Source organism: Equus przewalskii, chromosome 4 (assembly GCF_037783145.1).
Source record: "Equus przewalskii isolate Varuska chromosome 4, EquPr2, whole genome shotgun sequence".
In the NCBI taxonomy this organism is placed as follows: domain Eukaryota; kingdom Metazoa; phylum Chordata; class Mammalia; order Perissodactyla; family Equidae; genus Equus; species Equus przewalskii.
The window spans coordinates 5600428-5619287 of record NC_091834.1 but is presented as its reverse complement, the minus strand read 5'-3'; the positions used below and the strand labels follow the sequence as shown (position 1 = coordinate 5619287).

The window sequence follows — 18860 nt, the reverse complement described above, 5'->3', positions numbered from 1 at the left end:
TTCCGATGCCAGTTCTGAGTGAGGAGAGTCTGTGTGTGCACAGACACCAGGAGTGGCTGTGGGCGGACTCCTCGACAGGCCGGCCCAGGAAGATCCCGAGTGAGCAGAGCCACTTGGCTCTACTGGAATGTTTGTCAGACCGTGTTGCTCCTTCTTCAGTGAACTCGTGAACAGAATTGGACAGTTCTTGATCAGTAAGGAGGAGCTGGGCCCAGAGTGCTCAGAGTTGTGGTTCCCAGTCTGTCCGGGCTGACTCCAGGGAGGGCTGAGGAGTTTGCAAGGTGAGGGCCTGAGCATCTGCATTCATGCTAAGCGTTGCCCACATCTGCTGCTTGCTGTTAAATGTAAGTGGGTGTTGTAATGAATAAGACTGCAGTCAGTGAAAGTTTACTAAATAGCACTACCTATTAGGTTTGCAGTTTTCTCAGGGAACACATACTAAAAGGATCACTTCCTGTTGTGTATGTGTGTGTTTGACATGTTTTGGTGTGAAAAAGGGGTCCTGATGCTGGAATAGCTAAGAAGCACTAGCCTAGGTCATTCGCATCCCACATAGTTAGCACATACTTGAATTCACACATTGCAAGCTACCTTTTGCAGAAGAAAGAGAAGGAGAAAGTATCATAAAAATATTTATGTTGTGGCCTATGTGCCACCAATGCTGTGTCAGCAGGACTGGTGAGAAGTGGTAGAGATTGTGTGTCCTTCTGTCTGAGGGCATTTGAAACACATGAAGAACCTGTACTATTTTTGTGTGTATTTTAATTCCTTTTCTTATTTTGGAACCTCTTAAATGAAGAGGAAAAAGGGCATATGATAATGATGCGTGGTTGCAGAAAGCAAAAGGAGAAGCCTGGAAGAATAAGGAGAATGGAAGGGAGAAAATAAAAAAATAAGGGTGGGCCCAGGTGAAGAGAGAAGGCGGTAAAGGATATTCGGTGGGAAAGGATCCAGGACCAGGGTGTGTTTGATTTTCTCTTTGGTTGAGTATATTTTTGCCCGTGTCTCTGTGGTGAGCTAGGAGTAGTCATGGGAAGAGAGCCACGTGTTATACAGGGTTCTCTCAGTGTACCCCCTCCTCCCCCTCCCCTTCCAGCTCAGAGGGCAGGGCAGACAGTTACTGGTACCTGGTTTTCCCTTTTCCACCCGTCAGTCTGCCGCCCTCGGGCCTGTCTCTGTAATTGCCGGATGGATAGGTGTGCTTGAGATGTCTTTTCCCTGAGTGGCGAGATGCCATGACAGTGGCTGATTGTGTTGTGATCCCCTCTGCTCAATCCTTCTGCTTTCTTTTGTTTTTACTTAATTTTTAGTAATATTTTTATTGAAGATCTATATGAGAAAGTACATAGATCATAGATTACTATGAAATCCAGTTTGTAGAGTTCTTTTCTTTTATAGTTTATGTTTTGTGTGTTGTATCTAAGAAATCCTTGCCAAGCCCAGAGTCACTAAGATTTTCTGCTAGGTTTGCTTATGGGAGTTTTTGCCTCATTCAAATATTTAAGACTGGGATTCATTTGGGTTTTAGCGTTAAGGTGTAAAGATTGAGATTATTTCCACGTGTGACTGTTGGTTCTTGCGTCTGATTTTGAACATTCTCTGTGAATAGAAACCCTCCTCCCTTGGTCTGTCTTCTCCCAACCTTTCCCGCGTGCGACGCACCCATGTTTCCGTGTGCAGTTGTAGTTGATTCGGTCTCATTGTTGTACGGTCGTCACTTTATGAATACACCTCACTTGACTTCTCCGTTCTGCTATTGATGAGCGTGTGGGATGTGGGCAGTTGGTGGCTGTTAGGAATCGTGCTGCCGTCAGCATTTGTCTACGTGTCTTGGTGAATGAACCTGTGCACGTGTTTCTGCTGTGTATTCTGATGCAACTGCTGGGCTGTGGTGGAGGTTGCCAATTTTCCGAAGTGAATGTGCCAGTCTGCACTCCCACCAGCTGTGCTCCAGGTCCTTGCCAGCTTGGTTCTGTATATTCTCTCTCCCGTCCTTCCCTTCCCATTTCTTTCCTTTCCCTCCTCCTCTCTCTCTCAGCGTGCTGGTGGGTGTGCCATGTGACCCAGGGTTTGAACCTGTTGGAGGAGCATTAGAAGCGGATAGGGGCCTCTCAGTGCGGACTTTCAGGAAGGAGAGCAGAATTAGAAGTTTAGACCAAACGGGAACCATAGGTTGTTGTCCTCGCAGGCACTGCTCTCTGCTGACGGATTCTCAGCTGGCTAGGTCCTGGAAGCCACAGTCACAGTTTAGACTTGGTTTCAGCAGCAACAGCATTCCCCCGGTCAAACCTTAGCAGAGGCCCGTCCTGTAAAACTTGTAGAGAGAAGCCCTGGCTGGACCCGGGGGTCGCCAGGGCCTCAGTTCTCCGTGCTCCTGAGCCGTCTGCCCCTGAGAGCCCTCCAGGGCTCCACTGCCCTCTCCTTCAAAACCCTGGAGCTGGGTAGGCCACCTGAGGTCTGAGCAGGAAATCAGGACATTTCTGATATGTTCCAAGTGTGAAATTTTATATTGTTCATAGACTCTAAAATTTTTATACCGTATAAATATAAGTGTAGTGTTATCTTTTAATTTGTTTAAAACAAAAAGCCTGGACAGTTAATTTTCTGAGCTTCCTGCCTGTTGGTCATCGTTTATTTGGTCTGGATGCAGTTAACTGCTAAGTTATTTTGTTTGCTATTAGTTTAAGCTCTGATTCTGTCTGCTGACTCCTCTTCATGGGGCCGCCACGTTCCAGCAGAGCAAACGTTTCAGAACACGGGTCTGCTCAGGTCGGCCACTGCGCTTGAAGACTCAACCTCGTCTTCTGTTGTTGGCATGAGGGTCAGCCCTGTATCTGGGCCAGTGAGCACCCACGCTCTCCAGCCCGGTCTCAGGCTCCTTTGACTTCGTCACGCTCCTCCCGCCTCGCTGTTCTGCTGCTCCCGTCCCTGCCATCCTGAGGACGCCCTGCCTGGGTCAAATTACGCCTGTTATAGCCCGCACAGAACCATGTACCTCTCCTTTGTAGCATTTGTCACAGCTGCTGTTTGACGGTGGAGAGTATCAGTGACATTTGTTCTACTTACTGGTTAACTTACTGTTACCCCAACTTAAGAGCTTAAACATAGGCGTGCTTTCATCGCAACACATTTTTAGTCCGTAGCATCATTTGCAACTTGCACATGGTGAACTTTGTGGGAAACTTCTTTAGTATAGGGAGCCATCTATTTCCATGGTGTTGGCCCAGATTAATAAATTATAGCCATATAAAGTCATACATCATCACTTATATATAGTCAATTATAGCCAGAAGCTAATTTAACTCTTATAAAGTGTCAAGGTTACGAATCTTAGGTTTTCCCATCATCATAAAAGTGCACAGTTTATTATTACATATGTCTTTTATTTTACATATATTTGTTTTAATGTAAAATGGAAATGAAAGTAAATCTGAACAACTTTCCATCTCTGCCAAACCAGGAACATCAAATCCTAGCCATTTATTTCTCAAATGTTGATATTTTATGTCACTTTGGTGCTTTTTGTCGTAGTTGCACTCCATCTTCTGCTTTTTACTGAATATTATGCTTTTTTAATTTTTAACTGTGGTCAAATACACATAAAAATTTGTAATGCTTTTTAAATGTTAGTTTTTTTAAAAAGAAATCTTTGTAGCCCTACCAGAACTGGAGAACCGGTATCATTTGCCTTTAAAAACAATGATTATTAAACTCCATCTAGATTCTGTTGTCTGATAAAGGCTTCAGGCCTGAGCCATATGCTCCCTCTGTTTACCAGGGGAATTAAATTGGCCAGTGTCGTAAAGCGACTTAAATATGTTTAGCACCAGAGTGAGACTTGCTCTGTGCTGTCCTCAGATAGATTGAAAGAAGTTTGGGAAGGAGTAACTTGCTCAGTATGGGACTCACTGTAATTCCGTCCAAGTCCCCAGTGTCACCTAAGGCCATTTTGTTGTGTATGAGCAGTGGCACTTCCTCTTCTCTTTGGGAACCCCCCTCCCACCCAATGGTAGATCAGGGAAGTTTTGAACAAATGTGAGCAGCTATTACAAGAATAACAATGGCAACAATAAAAAATAACTCTATTTTTAACAATCATGTTGCAGATTCCCTTTGTAGCAGAATACTTTCTGTACCAGTGGCTGGAAGAAATGAGGACGGATTTTAGTATAGGTTACGTCTGTTATCCATCCATCATTTGTCCATCCGTCTCACATTTATCAGCAGCTGCGATCCCCTAGCCACATGGTGATTTGGAAATCAGGGTGCTACAAAGGCAGCATAGGATCTTTACAGAAGCAGCTGTGGTGGGTGGCTGACCCCGACCTGAGTTGGTCAGTTTCTTAGGCATGCAGTGCTGAGCACTATGTCGTGGGCCACTCTGCGCTGGGAGGCCCTTGGCACTCTTTGAAAGAATTACAAAAAATAACCAATAACTGCATTTTTGGGGACCTTACATTAAGACTAGAGTGGCAGTGATGGGATTACAAACACAATTGCCTACCAAAGGCCACTGTAAATGAGTGATGAGGGCCAGGTGGGCACTCTAGGAAACCGGAGGGCACAACCCTATCAGAAGAGGCGGCTGCTGACCGGCGCTTGCTGCCGTGTTGAAATGCAGGCCAGGGTTTGCCGGCTCTTGTGAGAAGTTGAAAATTTGGTTTTTATGTCAGATCTTTCTTATTTTAAATGATGGCACAAATTAAAAAACAAAACAGAAACTTGTACCAGCCTTAGAAAAATGTATCTTCCGTCTAAATTCAGCTCCTGGTAAGTGTTTTTCTTCCGTGCGGTAGCACTTTGATTCACAATTTGTGACCGCAGACCTGTGCAGGCTTCTTGTAGAGGGTTTTCAAATCCTCTGAGTACTAGGCGTTATCTGTAGGTTGAAGGCACACAAGTCAAACTGTTGTCATGCAAAGGGGTGTATGTCTGGGTTTTTCTGATGTTTTAAATATGCAGAAACCCTGGGGGTCACTGCTCTAACTGCCACGTACGGGGATTCAAAATTCAGTAAGATGTCACCTATTTGGAGTGGGAAGGGCCCCTGAAAGATGTGCGTTTCTCACACTGCAAAGTTGTTACGTTCAATCATTTATTCTACAAATATTTATTAAGTACCCACTATGGTGGAACGTAAACCTTAATAAATAGTCTGAAAATTACAGAGGGAGAACAGTGTTCTCGCGCTCAATGCCATCTTGTCCTTTTTCTCCTTTCCGTTTTCCTTATTTCTTTCCCCTCTTCACCCACACCTCTCCCCAAGAAAAAGATTTTGAGGCTAGTTAGAAGAATATCTACAATTCAATGGAAAGAGGGTGAGAGAAAATGCAGGTCAGGTGGAGGGTGGTTACTATGGAGGATGGTCGGAGGCACACCCAGGCGGGTGGCGTTTGCTGTGCACCTACTAGCGGTGACCGACAAATTTGGCTTGAAGTTTCCTGACACCCAAATAAAGAAGAAGAGTAACATTGCTCTTACTATCGATAAGGAGAAAGTATACTAGTTTCCTCAGGAGAATCAAACCTTTCCTCTGACGTAATTATGATGGTGATTATTTATCCTAACCTTTTTCACATATCTCAGAAGATTTATTCATTTTAGAAAATTCAGATAAAAAGAACACCAGAAGCACTATACTTTTATCATTAAAGGTCCGTCACCATTATTAATTTTTTGTTTTTTAGTGGAAGTAGACTATAAAAATCAGGCAGACATACTTTAACGATGACAGCGTCACCAACAAGAAAACCCATTCTGGTAAATTATTTTGGAATTGAATTTTTACACTTAACATATGCAATTTTTCTTGTGTTATTAAATAATCTTCTGTAGTATTGTTTTCTTATGGTACCATTTTTAAAGGCTGCATGGGACTGAGTCCATGCTATGGACGGATGGACCATGATTTTCTGTATTGAGTCTTGGTCTTAGAAATGGAATCACTTGCAAAGCCGACTTATAAGGTTCTTGATAAGGAATGTTAAATTGCTTCCAGAAAGCTAAGCTACCCTCTCACTGGCAGTATATAAAGGACCTTTTTGTCTACTCCCTCATTTGGGATTCTCAGACTAGTCTCTTCCTGAGTGTTGTATAGATGACGTTGAACAATATGCTAGACAGTGTTGACTTAGCATCCCTCAGCTCCTTAGCTCTTCTCTCTAATCGAGTCAGATGCTACTGTGGTGCCTTCAGTGTTTCGTCGGGTGAAGTCAGTACAATCGACTTTAACACGATGAAGGACACAGTAGCTTGTGTGTTCAGTTGTGCATTTATGAAACGCCTAAGGTGTACTTAGTGTTTGTGCTAATGAACACTAATTTTGTAAGGGATTTCAAGAAGTTATATGATCTAAGCTTCTCACTCCAGGCAAATGACGAAACATTCAACACAGATGGTTCGTTTTCCTTTTTTAATTTTTCAAAGATGTGTAGGAATTAAGATTCTCCAACCTTCCTTGTTAAACCAGGGTCTGGTGGATGTTCAATAAATATTCACTGACTTTATTGCAAATTTTAATCACCTTTTTAGTCAAGATCTTCCTTTTGCAAAATGTGTTTTTCTTGCTGGAGTTTGAACCTGTTTGGGGCCAGCGGGGTGTGCTTTGTACGGCCGGGGCCTGCGCTCTACCCTCCAGATCCTCAGGTGAGCATTGCAGGCGGAGGCCACAGCGTGCAAGGAATCAGGGTGAAACGAGACACCGTGGTACCATCTGGGAGCTCTAAATAGTGCCGTAAGGCTGGGGGAGAGTGGAGGAAAGGATGGGGAATGAGGGGAGAGCGATGCTGTGTGCCAGTGGCAGACTCTTCTGTGCCGTGCTAAGGTTTTTGGATTTTATGCTGAAGTTTGCCAAGAGCCGTTGAAAGGTTTCAGCGAGGGAGGTGTTCCGCCATGTTTTGAATGTGCACAGGCTCCTGTGGGCATACAGTAAGGTCTTCTGAGAAAGTCTAACGCAGTCACCCTTTTTTCCTTTAGAATGAAGGTTGCAAGATACGCTGTGGAATCAATGGCAAAATGTTATTCATTTGCTCTGGAAATGCGTGCAAAAATTATGGCAGTGTTTACCATTTGAATGGCAGAGGGAGGATGAATTCCTGACGTTGGGAGTATTAAACATTGAAATGGATTGCCAAGAGAGGCTCTGAAGCATATTTTTCTCCAAGGCTTTAAAAAGAGGCTGGTCCCTTATTTGTTTGGATGGGTAGAGATGCTCCTTTCTTTATTTCCTTTTTTTTTTTTTTTCTGGGTGAGGAAGATTCGCCTGAGCTAACATCTGTTGCCAATCTTCCTCTTTGTATGTGAGCCCCCATGACAGCGTGGCTGCTGACAGACAAGTGGTGTAGGTCTGCGCCCCAGAACCAAGCCCAGGCCGCAGCAGCAGAAGGCACCAAACTCACCACCGGGCCGCTGGGCCAGCTGAGATTCCCCTTTCTAAAGACAGGTGGTTGGCCTGCTGAACCTTGTGTGTTTTTCTGTGTTGTATATGGTTAATCATATAGGATTCCTCAGTTATAGTTAATAATTTGAAATATCTGTCTCCAAATTTTCTATCGACAGTTTGTGACAGATGTCTTCTTGGTAGAGATATATAAAGAATTGCTTCTGTAAATTGTTGAAAACACTGTAGGCCAGTGCTGCACAGTAGCCTTTGTGCACTGATGGAAAGCTCTGTAGCGCAGGCATGGCTCATGGAACATTTGAAATACGGCTACCTGATCGAAGAACTAAATTTTAAAATGTAATTTTCATTTAAAAACCACTGAACTTTATTTTCAGGTGAGAATGCCAATGAAATGTAATTTTAACCTTTCTTTTTTCATTTAGAAAAGAGTATTGGTTTCTTCATTGTTCTTTCTCTTTCTGAAGCTCCACCCCATTCCATTTCCTGATTATTTTGCTTTTTCTATCCTGACGGTACCATACTGTATAGGTAAAACAGTTCATTTTCTTTATTTTAACTCAAATTGATAATTCAAAGGAAATTGCATTTGCTAGCTATTTGTCCTTTGATAAAGTTATTTTGAGTTGTTTTCTTAGGAAATTCTTAATCTCCCTTCCTCTTTTTTTTTTTTTTAAAGATTGGCACCTGAGCTAACAATTGTTGCCAGTCTTCTCTCTTTTTTTTTTCTTCTGCTCTTTCTCCCCAAACCCCTCCCAGTACATAGTTGTGTATTTTAGTTGTGGGTCCTTCTAGTTGTGGTCCTCTCCTCTTTTAAGGGAGAAAAATATCGCTCAGTTATCTGCTATCACACCACTTACCTGAATTTTAAGTCCTCTTTTTGACAATGTACTAACTTATAAATGAAATTTAGTTTCCTAAATGTTTGGTTTTAAAGGGAAAGATAAAATGATACAGATGAATATCCAAGTCTGTGTTATGTCTGGTAAAAGAGATAAAAATAAGTAGATGAATTAGAGTTTATGGTATTCATGCACACGCACACGCGTGTGCACACACAGATTATTCTTGGTTTGTTGTTCTTGCCATTCAATTTTAGCCAGAGCTTAAAAAAAGGTCCAAAATTCTGACTTGAAAATTAGTTCTTGTCCCCTTCATCAGCCTTCTTTTTCTTGACAGAGTTTACTAATGATGATTATAGTGCTTTTTGTACCCAGAGTGGAAAGGGCCGTCCTGTTCTTGGGGCCAGGAAAACCCTTGGCCTGCAGGAGGAGCCTGTCCGGCGGAGGCTGAGGAAGGCAGTCAGTCGTGCTCACTGTTGCTGCATCTGTTTACTGAAAAGGGAGGCTGATGGGATGAAACATAGAACTGTCCAAGAAAAGGTTTTTTTGTTGTTCAGCTCAATCTTTTTCATTTTCTTAAGAGATGAAAGAATTGCCTTCTTTCTTACTGGATATTTATCAGTTATAATTTGACAGTCTGTGTTTGAATAAATGAAAGACTTCTCTACAGAAACCCTTGGCTGCCATGACATAATAGACCCCTTGGTGTGTTCTCTGTGATTTTCTCCTCCGTTTAGGACTGTCAGTTTTTTCTGGGCTTTTGTGGTTGAAGCAAGAGAGTGTGTACTGATGGATTTATTGTTACGGTGGTATCTTGGTATCCTTCCCTTTCAATGTAAACGCGTTTATTTCAGAGTGAACTGAGACATTGTGTTTGGGTGTCGTGAGGTGTGCGGTGTCCAGCTCACCCTCCCTTGCCGTTGCTCCAGCGCCGTGCACCTGCATAGCTCCTGCTGCTGCTGCTGCTGCCGCTGCCCCGAGGTCAGTCGTTCCTACTGGCAGCTGAGGCCTGCCTGGCAGGTCCCCTGGCTGCTGAAGAAAAATACATTTATTAGCCCCTGCTTCTCTCAGAGTTGCTATAAAATATTTAATGGCTAGTGACAAAAATGGAACTGATTATCATAGTAGTAAAACTTACCTGCTGTTCACCCACCTGAGTGTTTAATGGAATCACAGGTTTTATGGAGAACATTAAAGGCCTTCTGATTCTTGGGACTAGATGTTACGATGGATGTGTTTCGTAGAAATACTTTTAGATAAATGCAAATCAAGCATTTTCCAAGAAATTTCTTAAAATGTAATGTTTTAAAAGTGAGTCTGCTGAAGTTAACCTTTTCCTGAAGATGAGGCTCTGTCTAGGTACCTGATGTGATGTGGTACTTTTTGTAGTCTTGAAGTTAGATTCCCCTTAGGGTTCAGTGGCATCAGCCCTGCAGGTGTGTACGGTACACCTGTGTGTCTCCAGATGTGGAATTACGCGGTGCCTGACGCCGTATCCCAGGAGGTCCAGCGCGGCCCGCCTCTCCTCCGGGAATGAACATGAGCGTTTCTTTTCTTGCGTTGTTTGCATTGAAGGGCCTGTGGTGCAAAATAATGTATTTTAAAGACTAGAAGGACATTTAGCTCAAGGATATGGTCCTGCTTTGAGAGGCACACGGGCAACAAGAGCCCATATGAAGAAACTGAAGAGGTACACGTCGTGTCTCTTGTCACTCCAAGTCATGCACTCATTGAAAAGAATGTCGGGAGGAATCACCACATTATCAAAATTATTTTCCTTGAGATAGTGGAAGGTAAAAGAGCATTTATGAATGATGGGACTCAGTTGTCATGATTCATTTTTATTGACTGATCATAAGCATTTAACTCGTTCTTTTGACCAGGCGTATACAGAAGAACGGACTGATAAAAATGTCACGGCAGGAAGGGAACCTGGAGGCGCAGCCTGTGCTCCACCCTTGTTTTGTACGTGAGGAAAACCGATGCCCTGGATGGTGACGTGATTCGTCTAAGGTTCCAGAGAGGAGTCTTGTAAACCAATAACTTTCAGTATTTAAAGTGAAGAAATTGAGAGTTTTGGAACATTGCACAAGGGAATTGGTTTGGCCAGTTTCCTTTCTCCTCTTTAAGAAAACCAAGAATGGTTATTTTAAATGATACCATAACTGTTCTTTATCTCTGCCCCAGCCCGAGCATGGGAGAAATGACTTAAATGCCTTGCGCTTTACAGTGCATTCTCCTGCTCACTATTAGTTTAATTCTGTAAAAAATCCTCGTAGAAGTATAGTGTAGATGGTTCCAGTTCCACTTTATGGGTAAGAAAACCAGTATGTTTATGATTTAACAAAGTCACTTACCAGTTAGTGGTCGAGGTGCTCCCCAAGCCACCGTTTGCAGCTCTGAGCCCTGAGCCTCAGAGCACGTTGCCTGAGTAACGAGGCGTCCTGAGTCAGGGCGCGTGCGGTTAATAAGAGCGTGTGCCCTTCACGACTTTCTCGGGTCCCATCAGTGCGTAAGCATCAAGAAGGCAGAGAGATTAGAAGGCCAGCCTTGCCCATAAATCAGAGCAAACAAACTGGCCTACGTGGGCAAATTCATGCTTTTGCCATCTTCTACCCTTTTCTTGCCCATCCTGGTCTGACATATGGGTTTTAACCCCGGATGTTTTCTATCTGAAGAGAATTATGCAATCCCTTAGGCAGAGGCGCAGTGTTTAAATGTAAATGTGACTCTGACCCTCTGGGATCACGGACTGGCTTCCTTCAGGTACTAGCAGCCTTTTCAGGAGATGGTGAGAAATGTCGTCAGTGCAGTCGATGCAGATACCAAGAATGAAACTTCTCCATTTTAGTTGCTGTTTAATGTATTTTGTTAGGCACTGTTAAGTTGTCGTATTTTGTTCAGTTAATAGTTAAAAACTTTGAACAATATAAGGAGAAGCCAGTGGAAAGTTTAGCTTTTTTTTGTTTCATATGTGTGGCACTTAGATGATTCTTAGAGCTGTGTGAGCGTTATTGGCACCTTGATGATCAGTGACGTACTTAAGAAGGGTCATCATCATTTACTATGTCTCTTCGTCCTCTTCTGCATCTTTCTTTGATGTCCGACGTTCCCTGAGTCTGGACCGATTTTCAGGCACTCTTTCAGTTGGTCCTCATAGCAATATAATCTCTGTTTTACTGATAGATTGGAGATAACTTACCCAAAGTCACAGAGCTTATCAGTTTAAAAAGTGCCTCCTTGGGGAAAACAGGATTGAAAGAAAAACACAACCCACCAACTGGCAAAAAATATTTGCAAGTCATATATTCAACAAAGGGTTAATCTCCATACTATATAAAGAACTCACACAGCTCAACAATGAAAAATCAAACAACCCGGTCAAAAAATGGGCAGGGGATATGAATAGATATTTCTCCAAAGAAGATAGACAGATGGCCAATAGGCACAAGAAAAGATGCTCATCATCCCTGATCATCAGGGAAATGCAAATCAAAACCACACTATCATCTTACACCCATTAGAATGGCTAAAATAACTAAGACAAAAAATAACAAATGTTGGAGAGATTGTATAGAAAAAGGAGCCCTCATCCACTGCTGCTGGGAATGCAAAGCGGTGCAGCCACTATGGAAAACACTATGGAGATTCCTCAGAAAATTAAAAATAGAAATACCATATGACCCAGCCACCCCACTCCTGGGTGTCTATCCAAAGAACTTGAAATCAGCGATTCAAAGAGACTCATGCACCTCTGTGTTCATTGCAGCATTATTCACAATAGCCAAGGTGTGGAAGCAACCCAAGTGCCCGTTGACTGATGACTGGATAAAGAAGATGTGGTGTATATATATATATAATGGAATACTACTCAGCCATAAAAAGGGTAAAATGGTCCACTCACAACAACATGGATGGACCTTGAGGGTGTTATGTTAAGCAAAATAAGCCAGACAGAGAAAGATGATCTCTGTATGACTCCACTCATAGGTGGAAGATAAACAAACATGTAGACAAAGAGAACAGATTAGTGGTTACCACAGGAACGGGGGTGGGGTGGGGGGTGGACACAAAGGGTGAAGTGGTGCACCTACAATGTGACTGACAAACAATAATGTACAACTGAAACTTCACAAGGTTGTAACTATCATAATCTTAATAAAAAATAAAATAGGAAAAACAAGTGCCTCCTTGGGGCCAGCCCAGTGGCATAGTGGTTAAGTTTGGTGCGCTCTGCTTCGTTGGCCTGGGCTTGCGGGTTTGGATCCCAGGTGTGGACCTACACTGCTTGTAAAGCCATGTTGTGGCAGTGTCCCACATACAAAATAGAGGAAGATTGCCACAGATGTTCGCTCAGTGACAATCTTTTGCAAGCAAAAGGAGGAAGATTGGCAACAGATGTTAGCTCAGGGCCAGTCTTCCTCACCAAAAAAAGAAAAGAAAAGAAAAGTGCCTGTTTTTACAACAGAATGCATTTGCTCTTCATCTGTGGAGAAAGGTCGCTAACGGCAGGAAGGAGGACTTCAGTGATAGTGAAGGAAAGAACAGCCTGTGAACACCCAGCCTTCTGCTGTGACTAGCAGCCCGTGGAGACATAGGTTTGATTCCCTGTTCCCGGGGTGCTGCAAGTAGCGGAGCCCTCCATTTTTCTCTGCAAAATGCTGAATTTGAATGCCCAGTGGGGAGGCGCAGGCCCACCCCAGGAGGACCAAGACCATGTTTACCCTGTGTGTTTTAGTGCCGTGTGGTCACCTACCCGATTCGTGGAGGTGTTTGAGCCACGAGCTCACGTGAAAAGGGAGAAGCTCCCTTTGTCTGGAGACGTCGCTCGTGAGCAGGTTTCGGTCTCGTGCGGTCCCCTTTCCTGACAGTTCTCGGCAGGTGAAAGATTGCTGTCCCTAACCAGCCGCCTCTCGAAATCGGTGAAGTTTACAGTTGTCTTCAGTGTTGAGTGTCTGGCTCTGAAATACATAGATGTGCTTGCTAGGAAAGGTGTCTCTCTCTGCCCGGTGAAGAAGTTGGGATGGATGCTTAAGAACTAAAAGTGGTCCATCTCGGTTTCTGTGTTGGTCTCTCCCTCGGCCCAGCGCTGGCCCTCCCTCAGGCTCCCTGAGTCGGCTCTGTTGCTCTTCTCGCCTGCGTGCTCTCTGAAGATGGTCGCATTTGTTGCGGTGCTGCTGAGGACCATCTGTGTGTGATGACCCCAGGTTGACACCTCCAGCTCTCCATTCCGAGCTACGGACATTGTATCTGCTGCCCCCTTCACGGTGCTACCTGAATGTCTGTTGAAACCTCAACGTTTGCCAGCCCTGAACCAAGCTCACTGTCTCGTTTACCCCTCCTGCTTGTGCTGACAGGTTATATGGCCGGTCTGGGTTTCACTTCTTTGTCTTGTCAAATGCAGTTGTAGGGGGAGGAAGAGAGAATAAACAAGCTTTTTGGTTTATGGCTGCCTTTAGGGGTTCTGGGTCAATGACAGAAATCATGCTGTGTATGACCTGCCTCTGAGGGTTTAAATGAGCTTCCTACGGATCTTTGAAAGAAAGGAGAAGGCGACAGGAAACTTTGTGAGGTCTGTACCGGGATCGCGGACGTTCCGTCGTCTCAGCCCAGCAGACAGGATGCTTGCCTGTGTGTATCTGTTCCCTTCAAGCGTTTCTTTGCAGCGGCTGCTGGAGCCACCGTATCTCTGACGGACTTCTTGCTCATGTTACTTCTCGACCGCCAGGCTCTGCAATGGCGGGGCCCCCTATGGCTGGGAACAGCCCTTCTGTCTTCTGTCGCTCTGCTCCTTTTACCTTAAATAAGTGCAAGTTCATGCCTTTCCCTGGACCCAGAAGCCTCAGCATCGCCTTCTCTCCTCGTCTTTCCTCTCAGTCCTCTTCTGCTTGGCCGCTGACTCAGTTGCTTCCTTTGCAGAAGTGCTGCCCAAGTCCTGCTGCTCCGCTCCCGCCCTGCTGCGCTGCTGTGGCTGGGCCCATCCCGCCCGGACCTGCGCTGCTCGCTCTCCCCTGCGTGCCGCCAGCCTCCCCTCCGCCTGGGCCCACCTCCGGGGTTGGATTCCTAGAGACTCCTTCTTGGATGGAGCTTGAGAAGCTCTTTCGCAGTCTGCTGCTCCTGCCGTCCTCTGTCTTTTCACTCTCTCATCCTCCCCGCAGCCTCTTCCCTGGGCGTGGACCCTGCTGCCCGGACGCGCCTGCCCCCAGCGCTGCCCCTGTGGGGATGCCCTCCCACGCCTGTGCCGGGAGCCGGCCGTCGCCCCCTGCACCGGGAGAGGCGGCGGGCGTTCTGTCTTCGTGTTCCTGCTCCTAGCACGTCTTCTGGCCCATAGAGGACACACAGATGTTTATCTGAATAAAATTTTTTTATTTTTTTCCCAGGTGGTGTGGAAATTTTCTCTAAGAAAAAATTATTTTTGTCTTTTTTATTAGACAATATTGGAAAGCATCTTCTTGTTTTACTGTCTTCTGAAAAGCTCTAAATGTTCTTTCTGTAGCTGTTTGACCCTGTCTGCCTGTGCTCAGAAACCGTAAGGGACCCACTGCTTTCAGTGGGGTCTCCAGCAGCTTCTTTCTGCTGATACTCTTTCCTTCTAGAAGCTCCTCCCTGATGTGTGAACTGCCTATGAGCCGTGAGCTTGGAGGCACACCCAGTTAATGAATGGCAGAATCGAGACGCGCCTCGGCTCCCTGTTAGTCCAGGGCTCTTTCCCCTGCATCTGGCTGATGCCAGCGGCCAGGATACTAGGCAGAGCCCCCTGGATTGGGCTGAGAATATTTTGTTTATGCCGGTTCTCATATTTAAATTTAGGTGATCTGCTTAACAGCTGGTATTTATTAATGTGCTATAATTTAGAGATGCTCTTTATAACTTAAATTGAAAATTTTGCAACTTTCCTCAAATTTAGAGTTTATTGAAATTTTCAGTTTTGTTCACAGCCCTAAATGTACCATTTATTGTTTAAGGTTGTTTTGCAAGTGCCTTTAGGATTTTAATGTTAATCTTGCCACCTGTGCTCCCATATCCGGTTGCTCAACTCCAAAATGACTCATCTAGACTTGGAGAATTAAGATTAGGCTGTAGAGAGGTCCAGGCCTTTGAAGCCTTGGCCGCACCTTCTACCAGACTAAGTAGAGTCCTAAAGTAGAATTACACGTTTGAAATGCAACGTCCTTGGCAAGCTTTGAGCCTTCATAGCTTTCTGTTCCTAGGTTCAATTTATAGCTGTCGTCAAGCCAAAGGTTTCTCTTAAGGCTTGGAGACTCTGCTGGCCTTAAGATTCGTTGGTGAGCCCGGGTGGCTGTTCATTTGGCTGCTGCAGACCAGCCTAGGCTCTCTTGAGTGGATTAGAGCTAAAAATAGATGATTCATTTTGGGTTGGCAAAGCACAAGCTTGGGATTGTTTTTTGTTACTTGTTTCAGATTGCACTTTGTGTGTGTGCCTCTGAGTAGATCTTTGTGTCTATGATAGACCCTAATAATGGCTACTTTGCTTTACTTACTATGTGGTTTTATCTACAACTCGTCCTCCCCCTGTAAAGTTCCAGCCGCCACCTCACAAGCAGGCAGAGAAGAGGGGGATGTACGTCAGATAACTTAGAGCTCAGAGATGGAGGGGTCGTCTGAGACCATGATGTTCATTTCATAGGTGAAGTAGCAGACCCAGAAATGTTGCCGGTCATCAACCAGATGATAATGGCACAAGATGGACGTGACAGTGGGCAGTATTTAATTTTTTATTAAAAAATAAATCAAACTTGATTTGGTCCCCGGGTTTGGAGTCAGGTTACCATTGCAGGGTATGGCTTACTGTTGACAGTGGCCCTGGTGACCTTTGCTTGGGGGAAGTTTTCCTTGTGGCGTCTTTCAGCTTTTGCAGTGCTCTGTGTGAGAGAGGTGGTAGAAGGAGTGACTGATTTTCCATTATCCTTGAGTCGTCTGGTCGTTTTGCTGGGCGAGATGCTGCTGGGGCGTGTGAAGGAGGAAGCGGAGAGTTGCAGTGGTAACAAAAGATCACCTCTGACTTGGTCTTCATCCTGCACGGAAGCCCTGTTTCCTGTAAAGGACGGGATCATCTTGTGATGAAAGATGTACAGAATTTTGGAACTGAAAGCAGCGTGATATTTTGGAAAGAGTAAATGGGCTTTGGATCCGTGGACCAGAAGCTAAATCCTGGAAAGCTACCTAACTTCTGTCTTAGTTTTCCTCATCTTTAAAATAAAGATGGCCATGCCCACCTCACATGGACTTGTCAGGATGGAAGGAGATAGTGTACATAAAATGGATGCTTGAGAGTTGGTGGGTGGTCTTGTTTATGAGGGGACCTTGGCGCAGAGAAATAACCACATCCTCTGGAGTCAGGCCAGGTCTTCGAAGGAGCTCATCACTGAATTGCTTGCTTTACCTCGGGCCAGTGGGTGACCGTCCCTGGGCCCCAGTTTCTGTATCTGTATAGAGCAGATATAGTAACGTGTACCAGCTGGGTAATCGTGGAATTTAACTGAGACAAGGTACATAAAGGATCCAGGACAAGATAACCGTTCAGTAGACGGTCTCGGAGCTGATAGATGCTGCGGAGAAGGAATGTCTAAATTTAGCCCCACGTCCTGTTCTGTACCTCAATTTGTCACCATCTAATTTTGGTATCAGAATTAGAGTTCTTCAGAAGCAAAATTACAAGAAAGAAGTTTATATCCCTTCCTTACCATATAATCTCTTTTGAAAAAGTTAATTTATTTTGTAACTGACACCATTTCCGTGCTTTCACGTAGAGTTCTTGCGTCTCGTTGCCTTTACACCCTTCCCTCCAATTTGGCAAAATGGTTCTTGAATATTCTTTAAGGCAAACACACAGAATGATGGTAAAGCACTGCAGGCTGTGAACTGGAATAGTACTGCCAAAGGGTACTTTAATTAAGTATCTTCAACGCTTAGGTAAATATTCGGTAAATAAACATAACTGGTAAAAAAATAGTAAATAAACATTTTGGTAAATACCAGGTAAATACTTTCATTGTGGTGATTAAAGGCCTACAATGAATCAAGAGCATATTTGAAGTACAACGTATGTGAAAAAAATGTATTTTAAAAATTGCCGTTTTAAAGCACTATTCTTTCTCATCACCCAGAAATCTTTCCATTTTTAGAGACAAGTGCGGTTCAAAGGTCAGCTGTTAGTTCACCCTGTACTTTCTGAAACTATGGTCTATTTTTAGGCTTTTAAAGTTAAAAAATTTTTTTCCTTCTTGCTTCCCTTTCTCTCTCCCTCCGTCCCTGCCTGTTTGTAGTTTCCGCCCAGGATTTACGTGTAGAGCGCTTTATGAACCCCACGTAACGTAGGGCCGCACTGATCTTTGTACGTCGTCTGTGTTCTTGGAACTCAGCTTAAAGAAATGTTTTAAAGTATGTTCATACCCTACTGCTTCCGGATAAAATGTGAGTATTTCACTATCGCTCCAAAAAAGGATAAAAATGAGCTTACAGAAAGTTTACTTTTGACCTTTTGGGCTGTGCCCCATGTACTTAATCTAGAGATTGATTTTATCGCACTGTAGTGGAGTGGGGACGGGCGATGGGCGGGTTCCTGCTCCCCCTTGAGAGAAGAGGCAGGGGGTGGGCTAGCCTGTAGGGAGGACCACCGCTGACGAGGGCGGAAAGCCAAGAGTGAAGGCGTGACAAAGCGACATCCTAGTTTAAGGGGGAGAGAAAATTAAGCTCGGGGGCTCTGGCTTGCTTGTGTTTGTCAGCCACGTATCGTTGCTTTAATCTGTTCGTGCTCTGATTTTCCATACCTCTGGTTTTTCCCTTGTTGCTTTGTACCGTCCGGTACTCTTCCTGCACCCGGTCTGTCGAACTAGATGTTATGAATTCTGCCTTTATTTTTCACTGTCATCCCTCACATCTGGTCAGTTCTCACTCAGGAGTATGTTTGAAACAACATATTTTGATGTTCGGCTATTTTCCCCCTTCAGACTTCTTACGGGCTCTGACCCACTTACAGGGGGGAAAAACCCAAAAAGATGTATTATTTTGGGTGTGAAGCACTGGATGTAGTGCTTCACTGGTGCCTTATAATTCAGGGAAAAAGTCCTTTGTTCTCGATATGTTTTTTGTAGAGTGACTTCCTGTGCAAAGACAAATTGTATCAATTTTTTTTCTGACTAAGAAGGAAGGAGTGATGTCTATATTTTGTACTTTTCGATGCTAATTATATTGTAGCTTTTTGTTTAAGAAGTTTTCCTTAAAATTTTGGATTGGTTAGGACTTAGAAATGTTTATCTTCTTGTTCCTCTTTTTGCTACTGATGAAGATAAATCATGCTAGGTAAGAAGGATTTATAATTCATAGCCTCTTCTGATCAGTGGGACTGTTTCCAAAGTAGGGAATCCTGTCAGTAGGCTGAACTGTGCAGGGGTGTCGGGCATTTCTACGCTTGGTCTGCCAGGGATCGCCCCAACTGATGGACGTTTTCTTCACTTACTGATAGGGGAGGGAGGGAAGGAAGCCCGTTTACTCTGGGAAGCGTGTTGGGTGATGAGTTACGTGGTCACGTGGCTTAATGATTTAGTAGCTCTCCAGTGTGGCTCCTGCGTCCATGCTTTCTTCTCTGGGGTCACAAT

At 44.3% G+C, this 18860-nt stretch overlaps 1 protein-coding gene across 44 annotated transcripts in view; it reads left to right on the top strand.

The window, feature by feature from the left end:
* The window catches only part of SRPK2 (SRSF protein kinase 2), a 228861-nt gene that overhangs the window by 99352 nt on the left and 110649 nt on the right, over nt 1-18860 (top strand). For 3 of the 44 annotated variants that reach the window (XM_070617107.1, XM_070617106.1, XM_008534756.2), the window contains exon 1: nt 17486-17676. The exons of 40 other annotated variants lie outside the window; for them this stretch is intronic. In XM_070617107.1, coding sequence (XP_070473208.1) covers nt 17675-17676 — 2 coding nt within the window. In that variant the 5' untranslated portion in view covers nt 17486-17674. Of the gene's footprint in view, nt 1-17485; nt 17677-18860 lie in introns of those variants that run through there. One more of the 44 variants, XM_070617117.1, reaches the window with a different exon arrangement.